Source organism: Lynx canadensis, chromosome B3, assembly GCF_007474595.2.
Source record: "Lynx canadensis isolate LIC74 chromosome B3, mLynCan4.pri.v2, whole genome shotgun sequence".
Taxonomy (NCBI): Eukaryota; Metazoa; Chordata; class Mammalia; order Carnivora; family Felidae; genus Lynx; species Lynx canadensis.
The window spans coordinates 59596029-59610361 of NC_044308.2; the positions used below are offsets into that span (position 1 = coordinate 59596029).

At 46.8% G+C, this 14333-nt stretch overlaps 2 protein-coding genes across 17 annotated transcripts in view; one reads left to right on the forward strand and one right to left on the reverse strand.

Annotated features, from left to right (window-relative positions):
• Positions 1-120: 120 nt before the first annotated feature.
• LOC115516016 (creatine kinase U-type, mitochondrial) lies at positions 121-6493 on the reverse strand. 4 transcript variants are annotated; one of them, XM_030318338.1, is made up of 10 exons: positions 6287-6493; positions 5132-5416; positions 4287-4485; positions 3988-4083; positions 3365-3586; positions 3145-3230; positions 2902-3025; positions 896-1030; positions 578-703; positions 121-365 (listed from the first exon to the last, which is right to left on the reverse strand). In XM_030318338.1, exons 2-10 carry the CDS (start codon positions 5278-5280, stop codon positions 249-251), a joined length of 1254 nt encoding a protein of 417 aa, XP_030174198.1. In that variant the 5' UTR covers positions 5281-5416; positions 6287-6493; the 3' UTR covers positions 121-248. The 4 variants fall into 4 exon arrangements, with proteins under 4 accessions (XP_030174198.1, XP_030174199.1, XP_030174200.1 ...); XM_030318339.1 differs by having other exon boundaries at positions 5132-5449; XM_030318340.2 differs by having other exon boundaries at positions 6194-6493.
• Positions 6494-8854: 2361 nt separating this feature from the next.
• PPIP5K1 (diphosphoinositol pentakisphosphate kinase 1) overlaps positions 8855-14333 on the forward strand; it is a 43131-nt gene continuing 37652 nt past the window's right edge. For 11 of the 13 annotated variants that reach the window (XM_030318323.1, XM_032593651.1, XM_032593650.1 and 8 more), the window contains exons 1-5: positions 8855-8903; positions 12550-12645; positions 12920-13094; positions 13556-13751; positions 14195-14285. In XM_030318323.1, the coding sequence (XP_030174183.1) occupies positions 12948-13094; positions 13556-13751; positions 14195-14285 (434 nt within the window). In that variant the 5' untranslated portion in view covers positions 8855-8903; positions 12550-12645; positions 12920-12947. Of the gene's footprint in view, positions 8904-8989; positions 10166-12549; positions 12646-12919; positions 13095-13555; positions 13752-14194; positions 14286-14333 lie in introns of those variants that run through there. The other 2 variants (XM_030318322.2, XM_030318324.2) reach the window with 2 other exon arrangements.

The following is a 14333-nucleotide window of genomic DNA, read 5'->3' on the forward strand; positions in this document are numbered from 1 at the left end:
AGTGTTCCTGGCATGCCATATCTGGAGTCTTCTTTCCATCATAAATAACCCCACTGCTTCTTTTCCTTTCCTGAAAGCTAGTCCCTCCTCATCCCAACCATTAGAAATAACACAGACAGCTAGAGCATAGCAAGGAGTCTTTACTAGGACAGAAGGGAGTTGGAGGGGCATCCAGGGCAAGTAGAATGGGCCACATTAGAATGGGCAGAATTCCTGGGGATCTTGAGTCATCTCCTGAGGATGGGGAATTAATGCTTATTGTGGATGAGAGGTGGAGGGATGCGGATATCCTGGCCTCTTTCCAGACGCCGTTCACAATCAATCAAATAGTTTACTCCATCGATGACCAGCTGCACCAGCTCCACCTGAAGGACACTAATCCTTGATCTCTGCTTCCCACCCTTGAGTTTCCTTCTTGAACACTGATTTACCTTCTCTAGGAACTCATTTCCAATTGTCTCCCCACTCAACCTGAATTTCATTTCAGATTCTATTACATTCCTGGGGCCCACTCACTGTCATATCTCCACCCCCACAGACCTATACCTCTCCTCACTGTAATCCCTAAGGATCTCACCTCTGACTTGCCCAGTCGGTCCAAATTAGAGATGTCAAAGACGCTGCCTGTGGCAGCTGTGTCCACTCCACCGGTGCCACGCTTTTGGAGTCTTAAGTTCTCCAGGATCTTTGGGAAGCGGCTATCCTAGAGGAGAGAAGATAGGGATTGGGGGCCGGGCCATTAGGGGCAGAGACTGGTCCTATTTGAGACTGGTCCCTTTCCCCTGATACTCTACCCACAATGTGTCTGACTCCTTTCCAAAATGCCCATACCCTCCCATCCACACATGATCACCTTCCTTATTCATACCCCTCTCTAACCCCACAACTCATTTACTTTGCTTAGCAGGGGCAGTTTGATGTGTACTCCTGCCCGAAGTCCAGTGCCCAGGTTAGACGGACAGGTCAAGATGTATCCCAAACGCTCATTCCACATGAACTCCCAGCCACGCTCCTGGATCAGCCGTTCCACCTGAGTCCACAAAGGCTCTGTTAGTGAAAAGTCAGGGATATTTGAGCCCTCACTTAGCCAGACCTACAAGAACTCTAGAAATATGTCAAGAATGAGGAATTTGGACTGTGAAAGAATGACACTGCTGTTTGTGTGTGTGTGGGAGGGGGTTGGGTGGGGAATGGTTTGTTATTATCATGTGTACAAGGTAATTTTGATGTTGCAAGCCCATAATGGTGAGATTACAGAAAAATATCTTGTGTGTGGAAGAAGAGACACTTGAGAGAATAAGGCACTAAGGATGATCTAGGGAAATGAGTGGAGGTGGTAAACTGAACTGAGAAAGGAATGATTATTCAATGAGCTCAGCATGCATGGATTATCTTTGCTTTGCTAATGAGCCTAGAGTTTGGAAGGGTTCTTTCACACATAAAATGAGGGTGTAGGCTTTGCAACAGGAAGAGGCAAGAAAGCCTTCTGTTAGCTGTGGAAAGAGCACATGTGAGAAGGCAGAGAGAAAGGTGAAAACAGTCCAGAAGAGCCGGACTCATAGTTATGTGTATGCGTGAGGGGGTGGGGAAGGGAGTGTGGGTAGAGTGTTTTGTTTCACTAGAGCTTTCTAATGATGGAAATGACTGTTAGAGTTCAAGAGACAGACGGGGCGCCTGGGTGGCGCAGTCGGTTAAGCGTCCGACTTCAGCCAGGTCACGATCTCGCGGTCCGTGAGTTCGAGCCCCGCGTCAGGCTCTGGGCTGATGGCTCAGAGCCTGGAGCCTGTTTCCAATTCTGTGTCTCCCTCTCTCTCTGCCCCTCCTCCGTTCATGCTCTGTCTCTCTCTGTCCCAAAAATAAATAAACGTAAAAAAAAAAAAAAAAAAAAAGAGAGACAGGGGATGTGCCAGAGGATGGATGCGAAGACTACCTCATATGAGTAAAGAGAACCCTGTTTATAGTTCAGAGAGAAAAAAAAAACATGGCATAGGGGGTCATCTTCCATGCTGAACAAGGGGAAACCTTTCCATCTAGAAAAATAATAGGAGCTAACACTTATTGAACATTTAATATGCACCAGGTATTTTACATACATTATCTCATTTAATCCCCAACAACCTAAAATGTAGGAAGCCGTATTATCCCAATTTTACAGATGAGAAACCTGAGGCATATCATTTGAAAAGTACTTCCCTACCCACTTACCATCAGAATATGTTATCTGTTATTAGCCAAAAACAATAAAAACTTCCCAGCTAGAATCTAAAAAAAGAGAAGCTGTCTGTCTTTCCAAGTCCAAAATACAACTGTATATATGAGAACATACAATAAAAACTGGGTTTATGGGGATTTCTAACCTAGAATAGAATATGGAGTCCTAATCCATATATGATTGAGGATTCAGTACAGCCACACATTCTGGGACTTAAGCCATTCCATCTTCCATTTCCCCTAGTCTCCCTCCTGCTCTCAGCTTAAAACCTAGACATGATACTTCAGTGAGAATGACAGAATACCTTGGTTCAGAACTGGATGGTTACACTGGAATCATGAACACACCAATCTTTCACTTCCTACGTTGATCCAGGCTCAAACTTTTCCTTATCTACACACTCCACACACCTCAGGCATTGACACACCAGCTCAATTATTCCATCTTTGTCTTATCCGACAACTACTTTATTTACTACCTTAGATTCAGGACATTCTTTCTCTTTCTATTCTTAGGTGACCATATATCCTGGTTTTCTCTGGACAGTCCTGATATATTGTCCTGGACTGACTGATGGTGATCCCTTTTGCTATCAAAAGTATCATGGGTTGATTGATAAATTATACGGTCTAGTCCTTGGCTTTTCCTTATGTCCTCCCACCTAGTTCCTTTATACATTCTTCTCCAACCTCTTTGAGGCCTCGACAGAATCTTTCAAACACTTTCTTCATGTTGCCACCCTTCTCCATGGAGATGACCCGTGTATGATCCTCTTCATTCACCCAGATCAAGAAGCTCTTCTCATTGTTGTGCCTGAGAGCAGTAAAGATGGAAAGACAGGGATCAAGAGACAGGGCGAGAACTGGGAGAGATATAGGAATAAAAGACATTTACAGATCATGGGGGAAAAAGAGGTAAGGTAAGCCTCATACCAGATTCCACGAGCATCTGGCCAGTCTCGAGCCATTCCTGCCGCAGTCAGCAGTGGGGACACGGGCTTATCAAATAGGAAGTGGTCCTGAGGGGAGTAAAAGGACTTGAGTTAAGAATCTTCACAGTAGCTCCTGGGCCTCTATCTCATCTGACCCACGCTCCCCTCTGACTCTTCTTTCCATTTGCTTCCTCAACCCAGCTTCCTTCAAGGCCCCTCACATCAATAAGCTGCTGCTGTTCAGCCTCTGTCATCTCACTGAGCCGATAGTAACGTCCAGCGAGGTCACCCTTCAGGCCACTCAGTGCATCCACTACAACACGTTCCACCTCTCGTCGCTCTGCCCGAGTACAGGCTGGAGGAAGGCTGAGTCCCCGGATACTTCGGCCAGTTCTGACTCTTGAGGACAATACATACCTCTCATCAAAGTAGCCAGAACGGATCTAGGGAATAAGAGAAATTAATATAACTCACAGAAACACAGGGGTGGGAACAGAGAGCCTTGGGGAAGGAGAGACCTTAATGACTGTAGGGGTCCTCACTACATGCATTGGAAGAAGTTCATTGGGCAAGCACTCCAACAGAAGAGGGCATTATGAATCCTCCCTCAAACTGCCCACTTTGGGGTACAGTCATTCTCACCCACCCTCTCCTCTCCTCTCCCTTCCATATCTGCAGCTCCTTAAGATACAATTCTTCCCCCAAAGAATCTAACCAAAGAAACCAAAACTAAAAGCTCAGCAGTATAATGACTCTGAGTCAGGAATAATTAAGGTGAAAGGATTGGAGAAACAGAATGCTATATATAAGGCAATGCAAATCAGAAGCAGAATATCTGTCCTACCTTGCTGGCATCCAGATCAGTGGTATGTTTCATTGTTCGAGGGTCATATCCATTGTGTCGCTCTTGTATCACAGGATCAAACAGCTCAGCAAATACCTGATGGGGAATTCAGAGGGAGAGGGTGGTTAAGGAGAGAGAATCCCTTTCCAGGCCTTAGTTGTGGATTGATTTCACTGGGTCAGAAAACATGAGTATGGAAGGTCCAGCCTTAAGGGAAAGTGAAGGGTCTTTAGGGGGAAGGAGCTGGGATTACTGGGAAGATGAGTTGGGTCACCAGGGAAACTCTGGGGGCCCCCTACCTCATAGGTCTCCTCATCTCCAGCTACCATGCCCACAGTCTTGATGAAGGGGTGGCCGGGGTTGTCCACGCCAGTCTGGATACACTGATCTAGCGTCCAACCAGTGGGTGTGGTCTTGTCGCAGAGCCGGGCATAGACTGCTGGGGTCAGGTGACTGGCCATGCAGTTGTTGTGCTTTCGGAGGTCTGGGTACTCAGCGCTAGGGAGGGGGTACCCAGTAACCATGGAGGAGAGCACAGGGGGCCTAGACCCAGTGCAGTCAGCTGGGAGCTATCCAGTTAGCCATGTCTGCCTTTGCTCCTTGGGAGGAGGGGAGATTAGGGGGAGGCTAAACCTTACTTAGTAATCTCTTTAGGGACTTTCAGGGTCTATTCTTTCCCAACAGGTCTAGTTTCCTCTGGCTGGCGGGCACAATTTCCCCAGATTTGCTCAGTTATTTCCTACCATTAGCACAACATTAGGGATGGGGGAGGGGAAGACTAAGGAGGGGAATTCAGGAAATGGGTGGGGGGGGGACAGCAGGAAACGAGATGGAGGAGAGCGAAAAGGATAGTTCCTGGTTTCTCAGTTAGGGCTTTGGGCAGAGTGGGTGCAGCCAGAACTCACAGGGCCAGAGCGGGTCTTGGGGGCGGGGACTGCGGGTTACAGGTCTCCAGAAATGCGTTAGCCTTATGGTTTTGGCTTCCATTCCCAACCCACTGTGGTCTCCAGATTGTACAGCACTCCACTCCAGAGCCTTCGTGATTATAACCCTTCTCTTTTGCCCAGGTCCTCATCTCCATCCCCATCTTCGTTCCCGTCACCACCTCCCCGCCCCCCCACCCCTGTGCCTCAGACACTGATACCTCGGGGGATACAGCCTCCGTCGTTCACTGGCGGCCCTTATAGGTTCCGGGCGGAGCAGAAACCCAGCGGCTAGTGACCCAGCTCCAGCCAAAGCCAGGAGCCTGAGCCCCGGGCGGGCGGACAGCAGACGAGAGAAGGGACCAGCCATGGCTTGAGGGTCCGGCTGTGGAATCCTGGGGTGGGAACTGGCGCAGGGCAGGAACAGGGAGGGAGGATGCAACCAGAAGGACTGAGGACTGGAACTGGGTGCGAGGCTGGAGCCGAAATGGGGGCCGGATTGGAAGCTGGAGCAGGAGAGGAAGACGGTAGCAACCAGACTGCAGGAGAAGCGCAATGAGGTAGCGGCTGGCTGGCGGAGGAGGGAGGTCCCAGCCGCAGTCTCCAGGGGTGGGGCTCACGCAGGCCCCGCCTTTCCGCCTGCCACCGCGCTAGGTATGCGGGGGCAGAGGTGGGAAGCACCGCCAGGAAGATTAGGGGACCCGAGCTTCGCAACCTTTGGCCGGGGATGCCGGCCCACCTGGGTTGAGGTCGCCCAGATTTCAGCACCACGTAGAGGACAGCACCCGATGGGACCCGCAAAGCCTAACACCCTTCCCCCAAGCCTCTCGGTTTAATCGGAAACCCGATTCGTCACTCTGTGTGGGTGTGAAAGGGTGACATGGCCCAACCTCTCTCTAGTTTTCGGCCTTCCCCAGCAACCTCTCCATATTCCCAGGGGAGGCGGCAGCGGGAGAAACCGTGGCATAAATACAGATAACAGAGAAAGAAATGGAGAAATCACACAGAGGCATACACTGGAAAAGACACCCGGTGGCTCAAGGTCACCTTTGCTTTAGAACCAGGAAGAGGACCAAGGTGCCCTCCGGCCACACCTGTGCTATTCTTACAAGGTTGTGGAAGGATTCCCTGAGACCAACCAGGGGAACATTAACTCTTATCCCATTTATGCTGTGTTCCCTGCTCCCGATCGGCTCCCACATAGCCCTGCTATGTCCTGCCCCCCGCTTCTCATGATCCCCAACTTTTTTCACCTCCACCCTCCTCCCCATTTTCTACTTCACCTTTGATCTTTTACTTCCTCGTGTTTTATCCAGGTTCAGGACTGTTTTCTGCTCACAGGACTCCCTCTGAGTATTCTCTGCAAGCTTGCCTACCTGTTGGTTGTACTGGGTGTAGACCTGGGACTGGGCAGGGAATTGTTAGTTTCCTCTTCCTCCTCTCCCTTCTCTCCCCTCTTTGTAGTTTCCAGTTCCTGGGCTGGAGGGGAGTGTAAGGTGAGGTGAAGGGTGTGGTAAGATGACAGCGGGTAGGAACAGAACAGGCAGGCACAGGTTTCCAACCACCACAAGTGTTTCCTCTCTTGGCTCCCTAATGCTGTTTATTCCAGAGTGTAAAGGGGAGTGGTGTTCAAGGCCAGGGAATCTGTACATTCCTACTGGTCTTCTGTCCTTTATCCTCCCAAGATATGTATTCAGATTTGAGAGGGTGTGTTCCCACAGCTCAAAGTGTGACTTAGGTGTGACTTGACCTTTGTCCTGGCAGTAAAGAGAATGAATGCTAGAGCCAAAATAGAGATGCAGGGGCTTCATATGGAAAGTCATTTAAGCTTGGGTACACATGGTGGTGTTAGTCCCTTCTCTGAGCCATCTGGGTGATAGTAAGATACTTGGAAATCTTATTTGAGAAAGAGAAATTCCCTTCATATTGTCCTCCGGCCCCACTGATGAGATACCATTCTACTCCTATACTCTCGTTCCCTTCATTACTCTCAGGCTTCCTTTGTGTTCCTTTTCCTCCCTTCTTCATTTGTATCCTTAGAAGCTATCCACCTCTCTTCTGTGTCCACCACTTAATTCCTTCTTCTGGCAAGAGAGCAATTATCAGAGAATTGATAGAATTCTGTACTTAGAGTCACTTTTGGAAAGATGGAAAATGCTCCCTGTGTTGTGGGGGCTCATTGTCTAGGTTAAGGAGTAGTTATGAATAAGCAAATATAATTACTTGCAATGGTGTATATTTACCCAGATAAAGAAGGGAGATAATCTTCCAATGAAGGAGAGTTGTTATTTGATTGAGAGGGTGGTTACTAAGATTAAAGAGGTAGGGAACAAGAAGAGAGAATTAGAGAAGGAAAAATAAGACAGCCTGAGAAATCACTCAAGTTTGGAGACTAGTTGTCCAAATTTGAGTAATAGCTCCTCAGAGAAAAGATGTGTATTTGTGCACTTTTCTTATTCCCTGTGAGTCACTGACAGCCACATAATGTATTAATGCTCATTTTATAAAATTATCCTATGGCATACAGGAAGTAATTGATATGTATATGTATTTTATTTATTTAATGATAATAATAACCAAGACTAACATTTATAAAGCACTTTATAATTATAAGAAACTCTTGTATGTGTTATTTCATTTAATTGGATTGTTCCAACGGTTGACCAGGGACTGAGTCTACATTTTTCTGGGGGGCGTGAAGATAAGTTAATTACCTAGATGATGTTTTAATAACTTGTTTGAAGGGCTGGAGTGGTGGAGAGGACATGAGCCTGAGCACGAACTAGGGAAGTATCTATTTCCCTTAGGGACAACCCTTAGAATCATCCCTATCTCATTCAGGGTTAGTATAATGAGGCACCTGACTGAAAAAATGGTAAGCTCCTTAAGGTTGCAGAGAAGAAACAGGGCAATTGGGATTGTCTTGACTAGGGAAACCTAAGTAAGGATGAAAAGATAATAATAAAAATGGAAACATATACAAAATGCTTTCATATAACCAGTACCATATGATTAGATTTTTAAAACACTCTCTTACAGATGAGGGAATGGAGGCTGAGGGAAGTTCAGTGACTTGCCCAAAGCTGCACAGCTATTAAAGGTAAGACCAGGACTCAAATCCAGGTTTGTCTGGTTCCAAGGCTGGAGGGGTAAAGAACAAACCAGTGTGGATATGGGAATCATATTGCCCAGTGTTCCATGTACATCCATTTTCTTGTCTTCTCCATAAATAAGTCTTTGTTCTTTCCCTTAACTTTCTGATTTGTTTCTCTCTGTCTCTTTTTGTCTCCAGTCTACCTATCACTCCTCTACATCTGTTAACATTTCAACCAACATTTATTGACTCTCTAAGTATATCATACCTCTTATGTTTTAAAAATCAAACAGAGGGGCGCCTGAGTGGCTCAGGGTGTTAAGCATCCGACTTTGGCTCAGGTCATGATCTCCCCTGTTCCTGGGTTCAAGCCTTGCGTTGGGCTCTGTGCCGACAGCTCAGAGCCTGGAGCCTGCTTCACATTGCGTGTCTCCCTCTCTCTCTCTCTGCCCCGCCCCCCCCCCCCCCCCCCGTCCCCCGCTCGCGCTCTCTCTCACAAAAATAAACATTAAGAAATTTTTTAAAATAAAAAAATAAAAAATAAAAATCAAACAGAAAACCTGGTTTGTCTCAGGACGTGCAATGGCACAAATTGTGCCTCTTTTCTGCATCTTGCTTCTTCTCTGCTCTTCGTCTCACTGGAAAGTCTCTGTCTAGACCAAGCCTCTGGGCTGTGGCGACACAGAAATCAGAGGAAGGCGAGCATCAGGTTGCATTCCCTCCCCACAGCCACTAGGGGCCACCCTCCTCCACGCAGAAGTGCGGGCCAACGCAGCCTGACTTTGTTGCCGGTGCGCGCCTTCCGCTGATTGGTGACACCGCAGGGAAGCCGCGCTTTGATTGGGCTGCTGTCAGGTGTCGCTGCCGGCAGGTTCGGCTGCGCGAGCGCAGGGAGGCGGGTGAGCGAGGGCCGGGGGCGGTGGGGGAGTGGCTGGGGGCTGGGGGCGGTATCTGAGGGGGTGGGCTGAATAGAGTGGGCTTGCTAGGTGCTGAGGGCCATGGTTAGTACTGGCTGGGGGCGGCTTCAGGAGGAGGCCCTCGATGAGGCCTCAATGTCTGCGTAGGGAGAGTAAGGCGGAGTAGGCGGGGGAGGGCGAAGGCTGGTGGAGTCGCATCGGAGGGCAGTATTCGTGACCGGGAGCTGTGTGAGGAGACACACCGGAGACACACCGGAGGGGGTCAGCAAGAGAACAGAGGGGTGTGAGGATTTGCGGAAGAGGGAGTCCTGCGTGAGGAGCGGAGTCAGCCCGAGAGAGGGTCAGGGTGGGGAGGTCTGTGTGAGGAGGGGTGGAATGGAGTCGACTCTGGAGAGGATCAGCTGCAGGCAGGCGTTGTTACAGAGAGGAGGGTACCCTGGAGAGAGCTAATGTGAGGACGGAATTGATCTAAGGCAGTCTTTGTGGGAGATCATTGAGTGTTCCATATAAATTGTTACCAAGTGTGGTGACTCATTTGCGGGTTTGGAGGGCAGTTTAATGTTGGAGAATCACTGAGTGAGAGGATTACTTGGATTATTAATTGGATTCGTTGATCAGTGATGGGGGAGGGGGCAGCAGTGTCTGGAGTGGTTGGGGGAGGGTCCATGGAGAGTCATTGTTGCAAATTAGGGAAAGAAGGGAGTATGTGTAAGTTGGTAGAACAAGGGCTTCAGTCCAATTCATCCGTGTCAGAAGAAGGGTCTGTGTGAAGGATTAAACGCTGCATTCAGAAAGAATTTAGGGGTCCACTGTGGAAGGTGAGAAGGAGCTAGTGTTGGTTGCCTGAGGAGTTTTACTGTGTTGAAAATATTCCTGCCTGGACTCTGTATTGATGTGTCCCCTTCACCAGTAATGGTGCCCTCCATTAAGTGCATGGTGTTTAAGGAAATTAGAGGACTACTGCAAACAGCCCTAAATTCTAAGGGACCAAGAAGTTACACACTTTACCCTCCCTTCTGCCCCACCCTCTCCTCACCTACTTATCTTCTCCCCTCCTCCCATCCTCCCTTTTTTCCGTCATTTGCATTGATTCGGCCTTGGGAGTGAGATTGCTTTAGCCTAGTGTAGAGTGTGAAGTTTCCTTTTGCAACAAAGTATTGAAGGAAAGGGGGATGGGAAGAAGGGCCTGGAAAACAGGGGAATGGCTCTTGGAATACTATATTAAATCCCAGCTTCTCTCAAAGGTATATTTAAATAAATCCTGTCTTATTTCATAGCTGTTTTTGTCAGGCTTCTATTTTTGCTTTGTTAACTATAAATTTAGGCCTTTATGTATCTCTTTAGCCCCTTAAAGGATCTGTGAACAGACTCTTCTTCCCCATTCTGTTACCATCCCCTGTTATAGAGTTGTAAAAGATTTTCAGGAAAAATGACTATATACATTCAGTAGAAAATCAGGAAGGACTTAGTGGAAAAAAAGGGTGAAGGGTTAGGAATCTTAGACATGAGGGAAAGCCCCTGCTTCAGATAAAGGATAAAGGGTGCAACAAAATTCTGCCTGCTTAAACTATACAGGTCGTGGAAATTGGGTCAGGTCACTAAAAAGGGGTTCAAAGATAAAGCATATGTATAAGACCTGCAGTACACAACTGGAAATGTTAAGTCTTAAGGAGAATGTTGTGACCGGCCTGTGGAGACAAGCAGATGGTAAAGACTGGGGAGGTCAAGGTCTATACAAATGTTAGCAATAATTTTCTAATCAAAGCTGCAAATCCCACTGGGAATGGTAAGGGTTTAAAATAAAATACAAAATGTAATTGTTGAAGACTATTTTATAAGTCTGTTAAGATGATCCATTTTCTTAGAATGTGGTGTTCATTAGAGTCATTAGTATTTCTGAGAACTTTTGGAGAATGTGAAAAATTGCTGCTGGGTGACTCAATTTTATTTTTGGAAACAAATAGTATATGTATCCTCACAATTTGGTATTAACAAATGTTAACCTTTTGTGTGTTTGTTTCAGATTTTTAAAAAATTGAAATAAACATTACAGATAAGGTTGTAAAGTTCCACTCAAATCCTTCTCAGTTCCATTTTACCCTGTCCTCAGAGGTAACCAGTATTATGAATTTGATGCTTTTCTTTTCAGTCCATATTTTTAGACCTCTACTAATTATGTATACAGTCATAAATACATGTAATATTTTTTATTTATGCAAACTGAATTGTACTGCAATGCGTGTATTTCTGCAGTTTGCATTTGGAAGCTGTCCATATTATTACAGACATCTTTTCTTTTTTTGAAAGAGTGAGCATGAGATGGGGAGGGGCAGAGAGAAGGAGAGAGAACCCCAAGCAGGCTCCATGCTGTCAGCACAGAGCCTGACGTAGGGCTTAAACTCATGAACTGTGAGATCATGACCTGAGCCACATCCAAGACTCAGACGCTTAACTGACCGACTCACGCAGTTGCCCCTGATTCATTTTTTAAAACTGCTGTTAGTCTATCATTTGTATATTCTACCCTGTATTTATCCATTCTACTTGTGACCTCTGTGTTTTCAGTTTTTCCCATTACCAACAGTGAGTTTATGAACATATTTGCACGTTATGTGGGAGAGTTTCTTTACAGCAGAGATTCTCAACCTCGGCACTACTGATATTTTGGACTGATAATTCTTCATTGTGGGGGAACATCCTATGCATTTGAAACTATTAAGCAGCATCCTTGGCCTCTACTCATTAGACACCAATAGCACCTTCCCAGTTGTGATGACCAAAAGTGCTTCCTACCAAATGTCCCCTGGCCAGCAGAACCACAATTGGTTAAGAACCACTATTGTACATGTGTATATGTAGAAATGGAACTGCCGGATTATTCTAATCCAAGCGTAAATCTTAAGATATTCTCACTGATTAGGGTGCCTGGGTGGCTTGGTTGGTTGAGCACCCGACTTCCGCTCATGTCATGATCTTGCAGTTTGTGAGCTTGAGCCCCGAGTTGGGCTCTGTGCTGACAGCTCAGAGCCTGGAACCTGCTTCGGTTGTCTCCCTTTCTCCCTGCCCCTCCCCCACTCATGCTCTGTCTCTCTCATTCTCAAACATAAATAAACATTTAAAAAAAAGATATTTTCACTAATTATGGCTCTAGGCAGAATTTTTTCCTACTGACACCTTGGCCTAGACCCAACTTGGGTCTGTAGTACCAGGAGATGGTAGAGAGAAAACTGAAACTTTATTTTGAGAATGGGTTGGAGGCTGTTGTATGGATGCCTGTATGCTCAACCTCCCAGTTAGCACTAAACCTCTTTCCTTGACAGATTTTCTAGACTTGGGCATCTGTCTTTTAAAGTGGAGCACATGGAAGAGAAACAGGGAACATAGAGGATTTTAATGTTTTGATATAATGCTTAGAACATAGAGTGCCCTCAATAAATTCTTTTTGAGTTAATCCTTGGTAGGAATGAAGATGAGGGTTAAGGTCAAAGGCAGCTGTGCTCTCTCATTACCTCTGCCCTTGAATTAAATCCCTGAGTTCAACACTACTGTGGGGAGGTGGTGAAGGGATAGGAATGTTTAGGAATGAATCCAAAGTTGGAAATGTCTCTCTAACTTTCTCTTCTGGTAGGAATCAACAGCAGCCTTCCATGAGGAACTGCCTTTTCCACTTGCTGCTGGAGTTAATGGTGTTTCCTGCTGGCAGAATCAGGGACATGCCAGCACTGTAAGGGTTAACCTACTGATCCTCTTACCAGTCTCATGGTTGGGGTGGAGTGAGCAGGGAGGAAAAGGAAGACCTTTTCTCTTATGGATCTTTAGTCATGTCAAGTCATAGCCCACGTGCCTCCTTTCCTGTTGTTCCTTTTTACGATAGCTTTGTTTCCTGTTCCCCCTAGTCTCCTTGTGGTTCCCTCTTATTTTATCATTCCCTATGCCCCATCCCCACCCATTGTCATGCGGGTTTGGATTCTGAGCTAATGGGATGCCCTCCATTGCAGAGCGGGATGAGTGGGTGCTCCGGCGGGGATGTGGTCGTTGCCGGCCAGTGAGGGCGAGAGTGCCACGGCCCACTTCTTCCTTGGAGCTGGAGATGAGGGGCTGGGCACCCGTGGAATAGGCATGAGGACAGAAGAGAGTGACAGCGAGCTCCTTGAGGATGAGGAGGATGAAGTGGTAAGACTAAGGAAAATGACATAACTTGGTGTTGGGACCCCTGTCATAGAGAGTTGAGATTCCATTGGCTGGAGATACTTCTCCGCCCTTTCCAAATGCGTAGACTCCCTGTCATAAACAGGCCCTATCTTGATTAAGAGGAGAAGCAGTAGAGATTGGTTAGATTACCTATCTTTGAATCCCTTGCCTTTATGCCTTCCTCCTGTTGTGTCCTGGTTATTGGTTCTCTAGCTCTCCTACCTGAGCACACATTTCCTACTGTGGAAAGCCTCCTATTCTTTAGGCAGTAGGAATCCCTACAGGCACTCCAATCTAGACCTAAGTTGGGAGACAGCATTTGCCCCATAGTTCCAAAGCCTGGCAAGAAACTCTATGCCCTAAGGAAATGAGACAGTGTTCCCTAAATAGGGATGGTCTAGGTGGGAAGTTCCTAAGTTCCTGACAGTACTTCCTCTCTATAGCCTCCTGAACCTCAGATCATTGTTGGCATCTGTGCCATGACCAAGAAATCCAAGTCCAAGCCAATGACCCAAATCCTAGAGCGACTTTGCAGATTTGACTACCTAACTGTTATCATCCTGGGAGAAGACGTGATCCTCAATGAACCTGTGGAAAACTGGCCATCTTGCCACTGCCTCATCTCTTTCCACTCCAAAGGTTGGAGTCTGTGAAGGAAAGTGGGAGGAATGGTGTTGGGAATGCTGGCCTGGGAAATGAGGTTCTTACTGTCGAATAGTACAGTGGTCATCAGCTCTTCCTGACACACTGGCGAACAGTGCAAAGGGGTTTCCTTTCCCTGTATTGTGGAAGAGTTGCTGGCGGTAGTTTAAAGCCCATATTTGAACCTCAGGACAGTTCTAAAGCTGTTAGGGTCTCTGACAGAGTTGTGTGTCTCTAGAAGGACCCTAGAAATAACATCTTTTTAACTTTTTCCTGATGGATATTATAGACTTGGGAAGTTGGGCAGAAGGATGTTACGGGTTGGATGGGTAGAGAAGCTTAGTGGCAACTTTAGCTTTAATACCTCTATTTCTCTTGCTGTTTTCTCACTCTGTCTCTTTCACTTTCTTTTTTTGATCTATTTCCTTTTTCTATCCCAGGATTTCCTCTGGACAAAGCTGTTGCTTACTCCAAGCTTCGAAACCCCTTTCTTATCAATGACCTGGCTATGCAGTATTACATCCAGGATAGGTATAGCTTTCTGTTGATTGGTGGGGTGGGCAGTCCTGAGATCATGCC